At 46.9% G+C, this 13153-nt stretch overlaps 1 protein-coding gene across 8 annotated transcripts in view; it reads right to left on the reverse strand.

The window, feature by feature from the left end:
* Nucleotides 1-2426: 2426 nt before the first annotated feature.
* The window catches only part of ATG13 (autophagy related 13), a 63050-nt gene continuing 52323 nt past the window's right edge, over nucleotides 2427-13153 (reverse strand). For all 8 annotated transcript variants that reach the window (XM_077461558.1, XM_077461549.1, XM_077461601.1 and 5 more), the window contains 3 exons: nucleotides 8530-8637; nucleotides 8297-8422; nucleotides 2427-6194 (listed from right to left, as the gene is read on the reverse strand). In XM_077461558.1, the coding sequence (XP_077317684.1) occupies nucleotides 6117-6194; nucleotides 8297-8422; nucleotides 8530-8637 (312 nt within the window). In that variant the 3' untranslated portion in view covers nucleotides 2427-6116. The remainder of the gene's footprint in view (nucleotides 6195-8296; nucleotides 8423-8529; nucleotides 8638-13153) is intronic.

Consider the following 13153-nt stretch of genomic DNA (forward strand, 5'->3'; position numbering starts at 1 on the left):
AGAATGTCTTCCGACTCACCCACGACCTCCTTCAGACGAGTGCGAAACTTGTCCATGTCCTTCCAAACTAGCCCAATATCAAAGTTGCAGGGAGTCAATCTTGCCCATGAGGGTGGTTTGGCATGTCGTAATCACCTGCAAAGTTAGCCTGTTCTAACTGAGCGGGCTCAGGGTCCCCATGTTAGTAGCCACAGCGGGAAGTTCTCACCCGCTGGCTGATAAACTGTTGGATTTACGGGAATTGAAGAGTGTCTGCCGCTGGTCATATTCGGCACAGGGATCAGACCCAGTGCTGGAATTATGCTGTGATCCGTGATCTGCAGGGAATCAGATCAAAGATTACAGATTAGACCGGAGGTCATCTTGGACAGCCCCCCCCCCCCCCCCCCCACCACCACCACCACCTTCACTGCTCTTTTGTACAAACGTGCTGCAGTTTTAATATGCGTGCCATCACCATAACATTTATGATCTGCTTACAGATACTAGAGAATGTGTTGGTCATTGTTTAAACAGAATTGGCAACTTCTAGAACAAACATAAAGGGTGCTTTCAAGTTCTTCTATAAAAGCATTTTGGAGGCAACGTTGCCATCTTGTGAAAAATACTTGGTACTACACGTTTGTTGTGCCAAAACAAGAGTACACTAAGGAACTGAACAGTCTAATAAAACTTCCTTCTAGTTTTGGATGCAGTAGGGAAGCATTGCAACCCATGCCAGGTTTTTATTGCGGTCTTTATCTATAAAGATAGAGAGAAGTTTAGCCCCCTCTCTATTTGTCTTGTTGACCATTGGTATTAATATTACTCTGCCACTCTTTCCCTGCAGAGAGCAAATGGGTCCTTCTCTGGAGCATGCATTTTCCTTTAATGCAAGTAGCTAAACTCGACTATCAATCTTCTCTAGCGCTGCAGCAGCATGTAGACTGGGAGAGGAAGGGGGACAACTTGGAGCCAGTCGATGATCTGTATGTAAATATGCTGACAAGGAACATAGGTGGAGAGAGTAAAGCTGGCCATAGATGGATCAAAATTTAGCCAATTCAGTAGTTCACCATCAACTATATGTTCTTATCTACATGTGTGGTAGCAATTTATTTCTGGATGATCTTGCTGTGGATGGGAATCTGGTTCATGCCTCACTCAAGAATCTAATGTATGTAACAATGGGGGGGGGGCTCCGGAACTCTGCATTTTGTACTCTTTAAATAAACTGACCTTCCGTAATATTCCTTATACACGTGACTTTTTATATATTGTATGGTGCCTTATTCAGACCCATATCTTCCTTGCATTTTTGTTTTTCCAAAAACAAAAATCCATTGAAACAAATCTGCCCGGTTCAGCAGGAACTGGCCAAATTTCAATCCATATCTGGCCATTGAACAGAGATTGATCTACCAAATCGACTTCATTTCAACGACTCTGTATTTTCTCACGTGATCAGCACTGCAAGCTATAGACTGCAGTGCTGATCTGTGTATTCTGAAGGCAGGGGAGTCTCCCCAGTGTCAGAAAACAATGACTTAGTGGGGAGGATTCCCCCATCCACATCAAGTGCGTGGATTGAGGAATCGAGCCAGCTGGTTGAATGACAAAAAAACTGACCCATCTATGGCCAGCTGTAAGTGAGCAGAAAGATTACCTCATGAGTCTGCTGCTTCTCCTTCGCAGTCTAGTCAGCAGGTTTAGGGTCGAGGCAGGAGACACTGTATTCCTTCAACAGTGTAAAACTGTATCAAAGCAAATGGCGTAATGTATCTTGCTGCGTTTTGTGGCAGAGCCGAGTAAATCTCACTACTGTCTGGATAGCAATGTCTATTGCTTGGCAAGTAAAACAGCTCCCTTATATCCAAACCTACAACAGTAAAATCAGTCTGTATATGCAGTAAACAATGCTTTGTATACTCGTAATTGAACGCAAGGTGTTCATCCTCCACATTGTGTAAAATGGTCGATCCTGTTTTCTCTGATCCTCCCCTTCTTCCACATTCCCCAATCCATCTCCTGATAGCAGAGCTTTGGGGGCACTCTGCACATGCGCAGTTTTTGGTGTGTATAGCTAGAGTGTTTTTTTTTTCTGGGAGGGTGCATGTGATCAGCACAGGGCCAATCAGCACTGTCCAGACAAAGGGTCAGGGGTCATGCAGCCTGTTAGGACAATTAGAGGAGAATGAAAACTCCTCCTGCAAGCTTTAACCAGTGCTCAGCCCGACACCGATTGAAGTCATAAGACTGCTATATACTCATGATGAGAAAAGGTATTTATCAGTTTATATTTACTAAAATAATTGCATTTCCATTTTCTGTGTACTGTGGGAGACCAGATATAGCGAATGCAGGGTCCTGGGTTTAGCAACACTTTAAGCATTTTGCTTGATATTTAGCAACCAGTAGTTTTGAAGGAAAAAAGAAGACACGATATGTCATGTAAATACATATATTTAATTTTATAATACATTTCTGAATTACATCTCTTTTATTACAACAGTGCTGAATTTCCCCTCACTGTATGAGATTGGTATATTGGGGGGGTTGGGGGTAGCAGCATTAAACCCCCCACTGAGTCCTACAAAACACTTAATGATGTGTGTGACTGGTAACCTTACTCCTGCAGATCTCTCTACCCTACAGTGTACATGGCAGCTCCATAAGATCTATCTACAAACTGAGAAGGCTTTCTGCTGTCACCATTTTGGGCAATCATGGTTTCCTTATTATTAGTTATTGCATGTAGTGTATTTAATATATACATTGAAAGTTTAAACTGCCAAAAAGAATAAAGCATCAGGGAGAGAGGAACTGGTGCTGCCAAGTGCAGTCAGGCAGCATTGAGTAGTGTGATGACAGTGCTGGGCTGTAATTAGAATGTCTGCCTCTAGGGGGCAGTGAGGCTACTACAATGAATCACATTTATCAAAGTTGAGGAAGTTAGAACTGTACGTGGTGCTCGTTTGCAAACCAGATTCAGATTTGTAAATGACAGCGGAAACAGCTGGAATCTGCTCTTGTTCCATCTGACATTACAAGCTAGGCTCAATTCACAATAGCATAGATCATGTGCTGCTTTCACTACTGTTTAACAATCTAATAGCCGTTAAGAAAAATAATAATAAAAATAGGGATCGCTGCACAGATCAGCTGAATACACTGTGCACACCCTATTTTGTCTATTATTTTGACTACATGTGAAGTCTGAAATATTATCATACTAATTTTACCTTAAAGTGACCCAATGCTAAAGCAACACGAAAAGGATATCTTTACAGATTTAAAACAATAAATAACATATAAAACTCCCTGACCTCTGTAGCGGCAGGCCCCATGAAGCCGTATTAGCTGCAAATCACTGCTAGGAGGGGAAGCAGCTAAAAAATAAAAAGTAGAAGTAAAACAAATGTTCTTCTACTGTGCATTTTGAGAATGAAGCGCTCCATGGTACTTGCAGCTACAGAGGTCAATGAGAAAGCTTGTTTATGGTTTGGGTATATTTGAATGTCAGTAGCTTGGACACAGGTTCACTTAAAAATAATGCTAGATTTAGGTTGGCAATAACAGAATTTATCCACTTGCCGACCATTGTACGTATATAAAACATCCTGTCCGCAAATGGATATTACAAGATCATTTTTCAGCCAGCAATCAACAGTTTTCTAAGTGGTCTGGGTGGCTTTACAACTGCCCAATTCCTTTTACAGCAGTGTGAAAGGTAAAAGGTCAGGAGCAGAGGACATGGAAAAACAACCATTCCCCCATCTCCTCTATTATGAATCAAATTTAAATGCAAAAAAAAAAAAAGGATAGCGTAAAATGAATAAAAAAACGATTTAAAAGAATTTAAAAGCACCCCTGTGCCTACATGTAAATGCGCGCATAGTTCCTGCATGCATACCCACAGGGGGAACCAACTGCACAAGTGTGAACCAAGGCTTATAGACGTGTCACCTATGGACAATTTTAGGTGCCATAGTTTGTCACCATTTTACAGGCACACTCAATTTTAAATCTTGACCTGTTTGGTGTCTATTTATTCAATGCAACATAATTTTTACCAAAAACGGGATATTATTTTGCGTTTGTGTGCAGTAAAAGCGTTTACTGGGGAAATCAGGGACAGAAATAGCTTGAGGTGGTTAAAGACTTGAATTGCAAATTTCATGTAAACAAATGGGCAGCAAATGATAGTTCTGTTAGGCTCGGTTCACACAGGGGCGACTTGTCCAGGCGACTTCGCCGCCTGACAAGTCGCCCCCGTTCTGTACTACGGAACCGTTCTAATAGGAGCGACTTGAGTCGCTCCGACTTAGAAAAAAGTTTCCTGTACTACTTTTGCGGCGACTTCGGGCGACTTGCATTGACTTCTATACAGAAGTCGTTTTGCAAGTCGCCGCTGAGGTCGTGGCGCTGCAAGTCGTGCCGCGTCCTGTGTGAACCGAGCCTTAGTGAATTGAACAATATGAGAATATTCTCACCTTATAAATTAACGAGTTGAAGTGAGCTTACAGCATTTATTTCATATACTTTGATAAATGAGGCTCATTGTGGTTAATAGATCCAATTCCACCCAAAACTGATATCTTAATATGTGGGTGATGAAAACATTCACAGGAACTTAGATAAGACCATGTCACCAGGAAACCCAACTTTGCCAACAGAGACCTTGTGATACTAAGAAAGGGATCTCAATCCTGCTGCATCTTCAGTAATGTCATATATCTAAGAGGAAAGGAAGGATTACTTGTAATGGCAGCCTGAATTCTCAATCTCTTAAAGTAAAGTAAACCTGTACTCCCATTTTTTTTTTTTTTTTTTTTTAAATGTCCTTTTATAAGAGTAGGCACAACAAGATGCCTTACAACCGTAGCTAGCATTTGGAGTGCCAAAGCAAGTAAAGCCTCATTCCAGGATAGGGGAGGCTGCGCCCTCAATGGATGAGCCGCCACTTTGATTTGCACTGCAGGCTCTACACACCATGGCCTGTATTTAATGGCAGGGAAAATGTAGGCACGTGGAGTAAACTCTCCAGTATAGAGAGTGATACCTATTCTAGGTTTTAAAAATGTCCTTTAAGTTTACATTGTTATTGGTGCTGGACTTGCCTGATATCATAGCTAAGCCCTGCTGACAAGGAGTCAGTCTACACGGGCAGGGTAATGAAAGTTGGGGAGGTGTAGTCATAAAGTCAGGCCCAAGTTACAAAGTGAAACTAAAGCTGGCCATAGATGGTTCAAATCTCAGCCAGTCCCTGCTAATCTGACAGATTCACACCATCTATGGACAGGCTGATTGTACCCAAGTAGATTCAACAATTGACTTGGGAACAACCAATATGTCATATTTGTACAGGCGATTATTGCCTGTTAGCAAAAGTCACTGTATTCTCCCAGCAGGAACGGAAGAACACAATGGCTCCGTAAGAGGGATTCCTCCCCCCATCAACAATGACTATATTGATGGGGAGATCAAGCAATTTTGCAATCCATGGTTGCAGAAAAGAAAACTGCATTACCTATAGCCTGCCTTTGTTAGAGGGACACAGAGAAGAAAGCATTGTCGTTAACATGTGTGGATACTCTACACTTTGTGAGCATTGGAGGGGGAAACTTTTTTTTCTGGTATACCTGAGAAAAGAACAAATGAGAAGGGGTGGAGGAGGGACAGTTGTAGTGCTACCTTAATGGGGATGGTACATATGCATGTAGGACATGTAAGGTGCGGGGCAGTCTGTGACGTTATATTTACAGCAAATAGACTGCACAGATATAAGAGGTGCTTTTCTGATCACTAAGGGCCGGTACACCATACAGCTCTCCGTCTTCTGGCTTTCATCTAGCCTCCATATCCAGCAGTACAACTCTTGGACCTGGCTCTTGTACCCTTGTTTTAGGAACAGTCTCTGTTTTCAGCATACAAGGCAGGTTGTAAAAAGCTTTGCCATGTTTCACTGCTCAAAGCTTAAAGTCGGCAGCCAGGCTGCAAGGATGATATAGAAGACTGGAAGGTGCTCCTTAATGAATTACAGAACAGGGCACAACAGGGAAGTGTTTGAGTTTAGCAGAGGGGTCAGGCAATGGAAGATCATCCAGAACCACCTCCCAAGGTCAGGGTCCTTCACCTTACTGTAAAGATTCAACAAAAGCATCAAACTCTTCCATGTTCTTTTCATGCATAGCCAACTTCTCTGGCAAGGAATCCTGTGGAGAAAAGCAGAGGGTGAAAATTTAAGTACACTGGGAAATGGCTTTTTTATTCATGAAAAGGAAAGCCCCCAGTCAGCAGAACCAATCGGGTTTGGGCTTTTGCAAGAATCTGAATATTTGGGAGTTGCTTTACTAAAACTGGAGAGTGCAAAATCTGGTACAGCTGTGCAAAGAAACCAATCAGCTTCCAGGTTTTTTGTCTAAGCTTAAAGTGATTGTAAAGTCTCGTTTTGTTTTCCTATAAAAACAACAAACATGATATACTTACCTGCTCTGTTGCAGTGGATTTGCACATATCAGCCCTGATCCTCATCTTCCCTGATCCCTCTTCTGTGATCCTGGCCCCTCCCTCCTGTTCATTGCCCCCACAGCAAACAGCTTGCTATGGGGGCACCCAAGCAGAGTCACAGCTCCCTGTGTCCAAGCAGACACAGAGCCCTGACCATGCCCCCTCCCCCCCATTGGCTAGCTGATCTTGATTAGCAGCAGCCAATGATACCGCTGCTGTGTCTCAGCCAATCGGGAGGGAGAATCTCAGACAGCTGAGACACTCGTGGACCTCTCTGGACAGAGAGGGACCTCAGGTAAGTATTGGCGGGGGGGGGGGGGGGGGCTGCTGCACACAGGTGGTTTTATCTTAATGCATAGTATGCATTAAGATACAAAAAAACAAAACAAAAAAAACGGACTTTACAACCTCTTGAACTCCAGAAGATTTAAGAGCAGGGCGGTCCTGAACCGGTTAGTTGAACAAGCTAAAGATAGAAGCCAATTTGCTACCATGCAGAGCTGCACCAGATTTTGCACTACCAGCTTTAGTAAATCAGCCCCTTAGTCTTTAAATGTCAACTGCACAAGTGGTGCAGTTTCATTTATACTGAAGGTTCCCCTGACCCTCCCTGTTTTCCATTTGATACCTTACTGTAGACCAGTGTTTCTCAACTCCAGTCCTCAATGCGCCCCAACAGGTCATGCTTTCAGGATTTCCATTATTTTGCACAGGTGATTTGATCAGTTTCACTTCCTAAGTAATTACCACAGCCGTTTCATCTGAGGGAAATCCTGAAAACATGATCTGTTGGGGTGCCTTGAAGACTGGAGTTAAGAAACACTGCTGTAGACCCAGTGACATCGTCGCTGGGCGTCTCTGCTTCTCGATGAAATGCAGATAGATCATGGCTGGTGGGAGGGGCTGAAAGGGTGCTGTACATAGCTTCCTAAAAGCATCACAGCCCCCTGCCTCAGTACTCCTCTGAAGAGCTCTCAGCCCCGATGCAAGCAGTGGACTGGCTCTTGGGAGGAGTAATGCAAATATCAAAACTCCATGTTGGAAGGATTTCAGTGGAATAGTGGGTGGTCCAAGGCAGACTGCATAAAGCAACGTCCACAAGGGATGCAGAACTTCCATGACTGACAAAAACTGATATCCAGTGAGTGAAAGTGGCTGGCCAGAGAAGAATAAGCTAAGGATGCTGGACAGCCTCCAGCCAGGAAATAAAGCAGGCTCTATATGACATGCTGAAGCTCATTATGTGTGGTGAAAACAGAGTAAGCAGCTTTAACAGCTCAGAAGTATACTGTGTAGCGATCCAGGACCTAGATGTGCTTTCTAGCAGGGGTGTCTGCATTACAAGCCAGGTGAGGAGAGTTACAAACCATTGGGGCAGGGTAAACGTTTAACAAATATGGATTTTAACTGTGCATGGCTAGGCAACAAATGTAAGTTTCAGCAAAACTTGTATCTTATGAACTTAAATTAGAAAAAAAAAAAAAAAAAAAAATCCCAAGTAGGACTTTGCCTTCACGAGCAAAACAATCCAACCACAAAGAAAAGAAAAAAAAAAAAAAAAAAGACACATTCTCTTCCCATTAGCTTCCCCAACAGAGTTGCACACTCATCACTTGTTTTATTTTTCATAATATATCAAGGAGTGACTACACTGTCATAAATACTACTACTGCTTGCTGATTGGACTCTCAGGATTCTTGTATTACTGAACCCTCCTGGGCATCCCAGAATAGGAGTTGTTCCACCCACACCTTTAGGTGCTAGATCTACCACCAGGCTGGCTTGTAGAATAAGTGTCTGTCCTCACCAGATCTTCTGCCATTGACTGCACAGCGATGTCTATGGAGAGACTACTCAGCTGCGGTGGGTTCTGAAACTCCCGATAGAAAGTCCCAACATCCATGGGCAGATCATCTTTGGAGAAGGCTGGTCGCTGCAAGAGAAATGGGAACCGGTGAAAAAGGGAGATCTATATTTTCTTTATTAGTTGCATATTCTGTGGGGGACACTCTTAACCATGTTGTGTCAATAAGCACTTACAAAGTCCACCATCACAAAGTCATCCTGAGGAACCTCACTGCTGGAGCAGGAACTCTGCAAGCTTCGAGCATCTGGTGACACCTCCTCGGGACTGTCAGGACACATCACCTACAAAAAGGAAAGGCAGAAAGTGTGGAAGACGGATACTCTCAGAATTAGAATGATCTTTCTGCTCACTCATGTTCTTTCTATGGAGCCAACTGGAAAGAGAATCATGATAAAACCAACTTCTGAAATCATCACAACTAAATTACTAAAACTGGAGAGGAGCACATGAACACAAAAGTTTTTTGATTACCGGAAACCAAATCAGATTTTATATCTTTTATGTTATAAAAAAAAAATTATACTAAAGATCAGGAATTATTTATATTGCATACTTAAGTTATAGCTTGGCAAAAAGTAAGTATGCATATCTCATACCTGAGGGACCACACGGGGGAAACTGGAAAATGACTGATAACCAGATCCATTACAACGATCTACCAGATCATGCTTAGATTCTAGCAGCTGCCTCAGATGGCACCATCGCCATTTACAGAACACCACCTAATTTTTTGCAATAAATAAAAGGTGTTCTTTGATTGGACCAGGTGGAGAGGAGGGACAGTGATGTCACAATCTCCACCTTCATCATAAAATTTCAAAAACTGAATACTATCACCACATTTACTCAAAGGGTAGCTCCAGCCCAAACAATTTTAGATTTGCATAGTGTAGAAAGGGTGAAACACCTGTCTTTTTTTTTTTTCGGTATCTAAGGCCTATTGGGGAGATTCCCTTCACTTCCAGGGACACCAAAGGGAGAGGAAATCTCCCAAGCAAGGGCATAATGCCCTGTACACAGACTGGTTTTTCAGATGGAATTCCACTGAAACTGTCTTGCGCAGACACGATCACACCAAAGTCTGATTGTCAAGAACGCGGTGACATACAGCACGTACGACGGGACTAGAAAAAGGAAGTTCAGTAGCCAATAGTTTCCGTCTCATACTTGCGTCAGAGCATGCGTCGTTTTAAGTCCGTCAGAACAGCATACAGACAGGCGGTTTTCCCGATAGGAATTGGTTCTGTCGGAAATATTTAGAACATGTTCTATTTCTAGGTCCGTCAGAATTTTCAATGTAAAAATTCAGATGGGGCATACACACGATCTGAATATACAATGAAAATCTCCTGTCTGACTTTTTCTGTCGGACATTCCGCTCGTGTGTACGCTGCATTAGTCATCAAAACAGGTGTCTCCAATGGAACTTGTGATAGTGTTCACTGGGATAATAAGAGCATGAATCTCTATTAAGGGGGTACATATAGAAACAATACCTGACAGAGGTTCTGGTTAAGAACTTGTTGAGGAGGGGCGTGACCGGAAGTCGAGGCGAATGGACGCTTAAGCCATTCGCTCTCCCACCAGCTCAGCTCCACCGGCACCTAGAGAGACGATCCACCGCCATCCGATGGGCAGATCGAGAGCTACCCGCTCTGCCTCCTCCAGGGGATCCTCCGCGGCCCCTCCGGTACCTGTGACGGGCCTCCGGGCCTTTTTCTCCACGACGGATCCCCCGGCCGGCGGGCCTCCCAAGATGGCGCCGGCCGCGGCCGTGGGGACGTCCCGGGCCTCATCCCCGACATCCAGCCGGCAGAACGGCCGCTCCGTGGACCCCGGGGAGGCCGGGATGCAGCCCGGTTCCGGCGCTGATGATTGGACTTCTGGAGGGGTGAGTGCATGCCCGTTCCCGGTCCAGCCTCGAGCCGCCGGACTAGGCCTGAAGCCTGCCGCGCCGTCACCCGGGCCTAGCATCCACGTGTCCGACCCCCTGCAGGCAAAGGAGCTGTGTGCAGACACCAGGGACCAGGGACTACACCACTGGGGTCAGGAGCCCCCCCCAAGCTCCGCAGCGGACTGGGATCTTGGCAGAGGGGGTGGATGGGGGGAGGCAGGGGGCTGCATGGAGTCCGGACGGCGCCAGGAGCACCGGGAGTGCGGCTCCCCTCCCCCCCCAGATGGACACACAGTGCACGATGACCCTTCCCAGGCTGCTTAGAGCGGCGTCAGACCCCCTCCTCTCCGCCAGTTCTGTGGGGTCCCCCCCATCCCTGGATGACTCTGACTTCCCTGCCCTCCCCCCTCCGGGTGAACCGCTGTCCCAGTCGTGCCGGGGGAATGGGGGGGCCCCGATTAAGCCCGGGGACCAGGTCGCCTCCATCCAAGGCCCAGAGGCTGGCCTCGCCATGGGCTCTCAGCCCACACCGTCACCGCAGTGGCTCCCCGATCCCCACTGATTATGCCGCAAGGCAAAGGGAGGGGGAACGGAGCCGTCCAGCCCCCCCTGCCCCTGTACCTGCCTGTGAGGGGCTGCGGGATCTTCAGGCCGACCCTGCCCCATCTATGCGGGCGAGTGGGTCCAAGAATCTCGGGCCAGTTCCGCCACCTCATCTGCAACAAGCCGGGGGCGACCCGGGAGGCCCATCCCTGCCGCCCATGCATCCGCAATGGCAATACTATCTGCAAGCATTTCCTACTAAAGAGGACTTTAAGCAACTGATAGAAGATGTCAAATCTACATGTAGAGCGGAAATACAAATGCTACACTCTGGCCTTAAGCACTTGGCGGACCGGGTGGAGATGGCTGAAGAGGAGATCCAAGAGACCAAAATAGCGATCCACAAGACCCAAACGCAGGGGGCCGACCATCGTATGCTCCTGAGGGACATGCAACGCCATGTGGAGGACTTGGATAACAGGGGGCGCAGGCATAACATACGGGTGAGGGGGATACCAGAAGCGGACGGCCCAGAGGATCTACAATTTATCCTGCAGGAAATATTTAATGATCTCCTTGGGGAAACCCCCACCAAGTTCATTGAGATGGACAGAGCGCACCGGGCCTTGCGCCCCAAAAACGCTACCTCGAGCCCCCGGGATGTCATCTGCAGGCTTACTTCGTTCCACATTAAAGAGGACATAATGAGACAGGCCCGCCTAGCTCGGGTGGTGACCTTTCGGAATACACCAGTCCAACTCTTTCCGGATCTCTCCTGGCTTACGCTACAGAAACGTAGACTTCTCCAGCCACTTCTTCGTACGTTGCAGGATGCTGCCATCCCTTATCGTTGGGGATTTCCATTCGCCCTCACAGCTAAACACCAAGGCAAGACGGCGTCCTTGCGGTTTCCTGAGGACCTCCACGCCTTCTGTGAAGAATTGGGTGTTCGTCCTCCCCAGCTGCCGGATTGGGATCTAGTGGCTACCCAGCCCACTCCTCCGTCACTGTGGCAGAAGGTCCCCTCCCGACAACGCCCTCGAAACCGGGAAGCGCCAAAAAAATCCGTCCGTCAAGGACATGGCTGAAGCACAGCGCAGTAACTATTTTTTTCATACTTTTTTCTCTTTTTTGATTCCGTTTGCCCAAGTGGCGAAAGGGAATAAGGCCCGTTTTGTTTGTTGGTTGGCCTACAGACCGCTGTCTGGACAGTACGAACCTGCCCGCAGGTTCAGCCCCCCGAGTCCCCTTCCTGTCCCTCTAGGTGCCCTCTTAGTGCCATGTTACATATAGGCTGGTTCACGTGGGAGACCCAGGACAGTGGGTTTCCTTATGTTTCTGTGTCACCCCCTCCCCTCCCAGACACATTGGCTATGCGTCCGGGACCCTAGGAGATGTCTGGCGATTGGTATCGCGTTTGCATCTCCTCCACTCCCTCCCGTTTCTAGCCGCCCACTCCATTTGCAGAGTTCGACGGGGGGAGCTGGACTCCCATGTGGCCGCCAGGCCCGGCCCTCGGGTTCGGGTGGCCCCCTGGGAATCCGATTAGACCTGAGCGAGTTGCCTGTTCATGGTCTCATGTGGTTGTATGTTTTGTTGCATAATGACTGCCTATTTCATATGTGTTCTTTTGTTTGCTGTTCTAACCTTCTCTTCTTTTCTCTTTCTCTATTTCTCTCCCCCCCTTCCCTTCCCTACTTCCCCACCGTGCTGGGATCCGCAGACGTCGAGACGCACCATGTCGGGTCTCTCCACCGGAACAAGCAAGCTCCTGGCGGTCGTCCGGAGCGGCGGTGACCGGGTGAGAATTTGTCCACTCCCCCCCCCCCCCCCCCCTGACATGACCGATGGCTAAAATTTTATCCTTAAATGTTCACGGCTTAAATTCCAACAAGAAACGGCATCTGGCACTGCGGGAATTCAGGCAATCAGGTGCAGACATTGTCCTGGTTCAGGAGACACATTTCGATAAAGGGGGTTCTTTTGCTTTTGCCTCCAGATATTTCCCTCTCGCTTATCTATCCTCAGGGTCCCATAAGAGGGCGGGCGTGGCCATCCTGATTCGTCATGGTACCCCATTTACCTACCTTGATCATTACAGTGATCCCGGGGGTGGATTCCTGATACTGAAAGGCACGTGGAGATCCCACCCGATTACCCTGTGTACCCTATACGCCCCGAACACTCGTCAGCACAGTTTTCTCTCTAAACTCCTGCTGCAACTGTTTAAATCGGCCCACGGCTACCTGGTGGTGGGGGGTGACTTCAACCTGGCCCATTCAGCTACTGCGGATCGCCTGGCGGCGCTGCCCCGGCCGCCTTCGGCCAAAGCACTTAGAGACTCCAAACTTTTCCGCCAA

This window comes from Lithobates pipiens, unplaced genomic scaffold (assembly GCF_037356315.1).
Source record: "Lithobates pipiens isolate NorthernLeopardFrog02 unplaced genomic scaffold, aLitPip1_a1.2 Scaffold_10, whole genome shotgun sequence".
NCBI classification, from domain to species: Eukaryota; Metazoa; Chordata; class Amphibia; order Anura; family Ranidae; genus Lithobates; species Lithobates pipiens.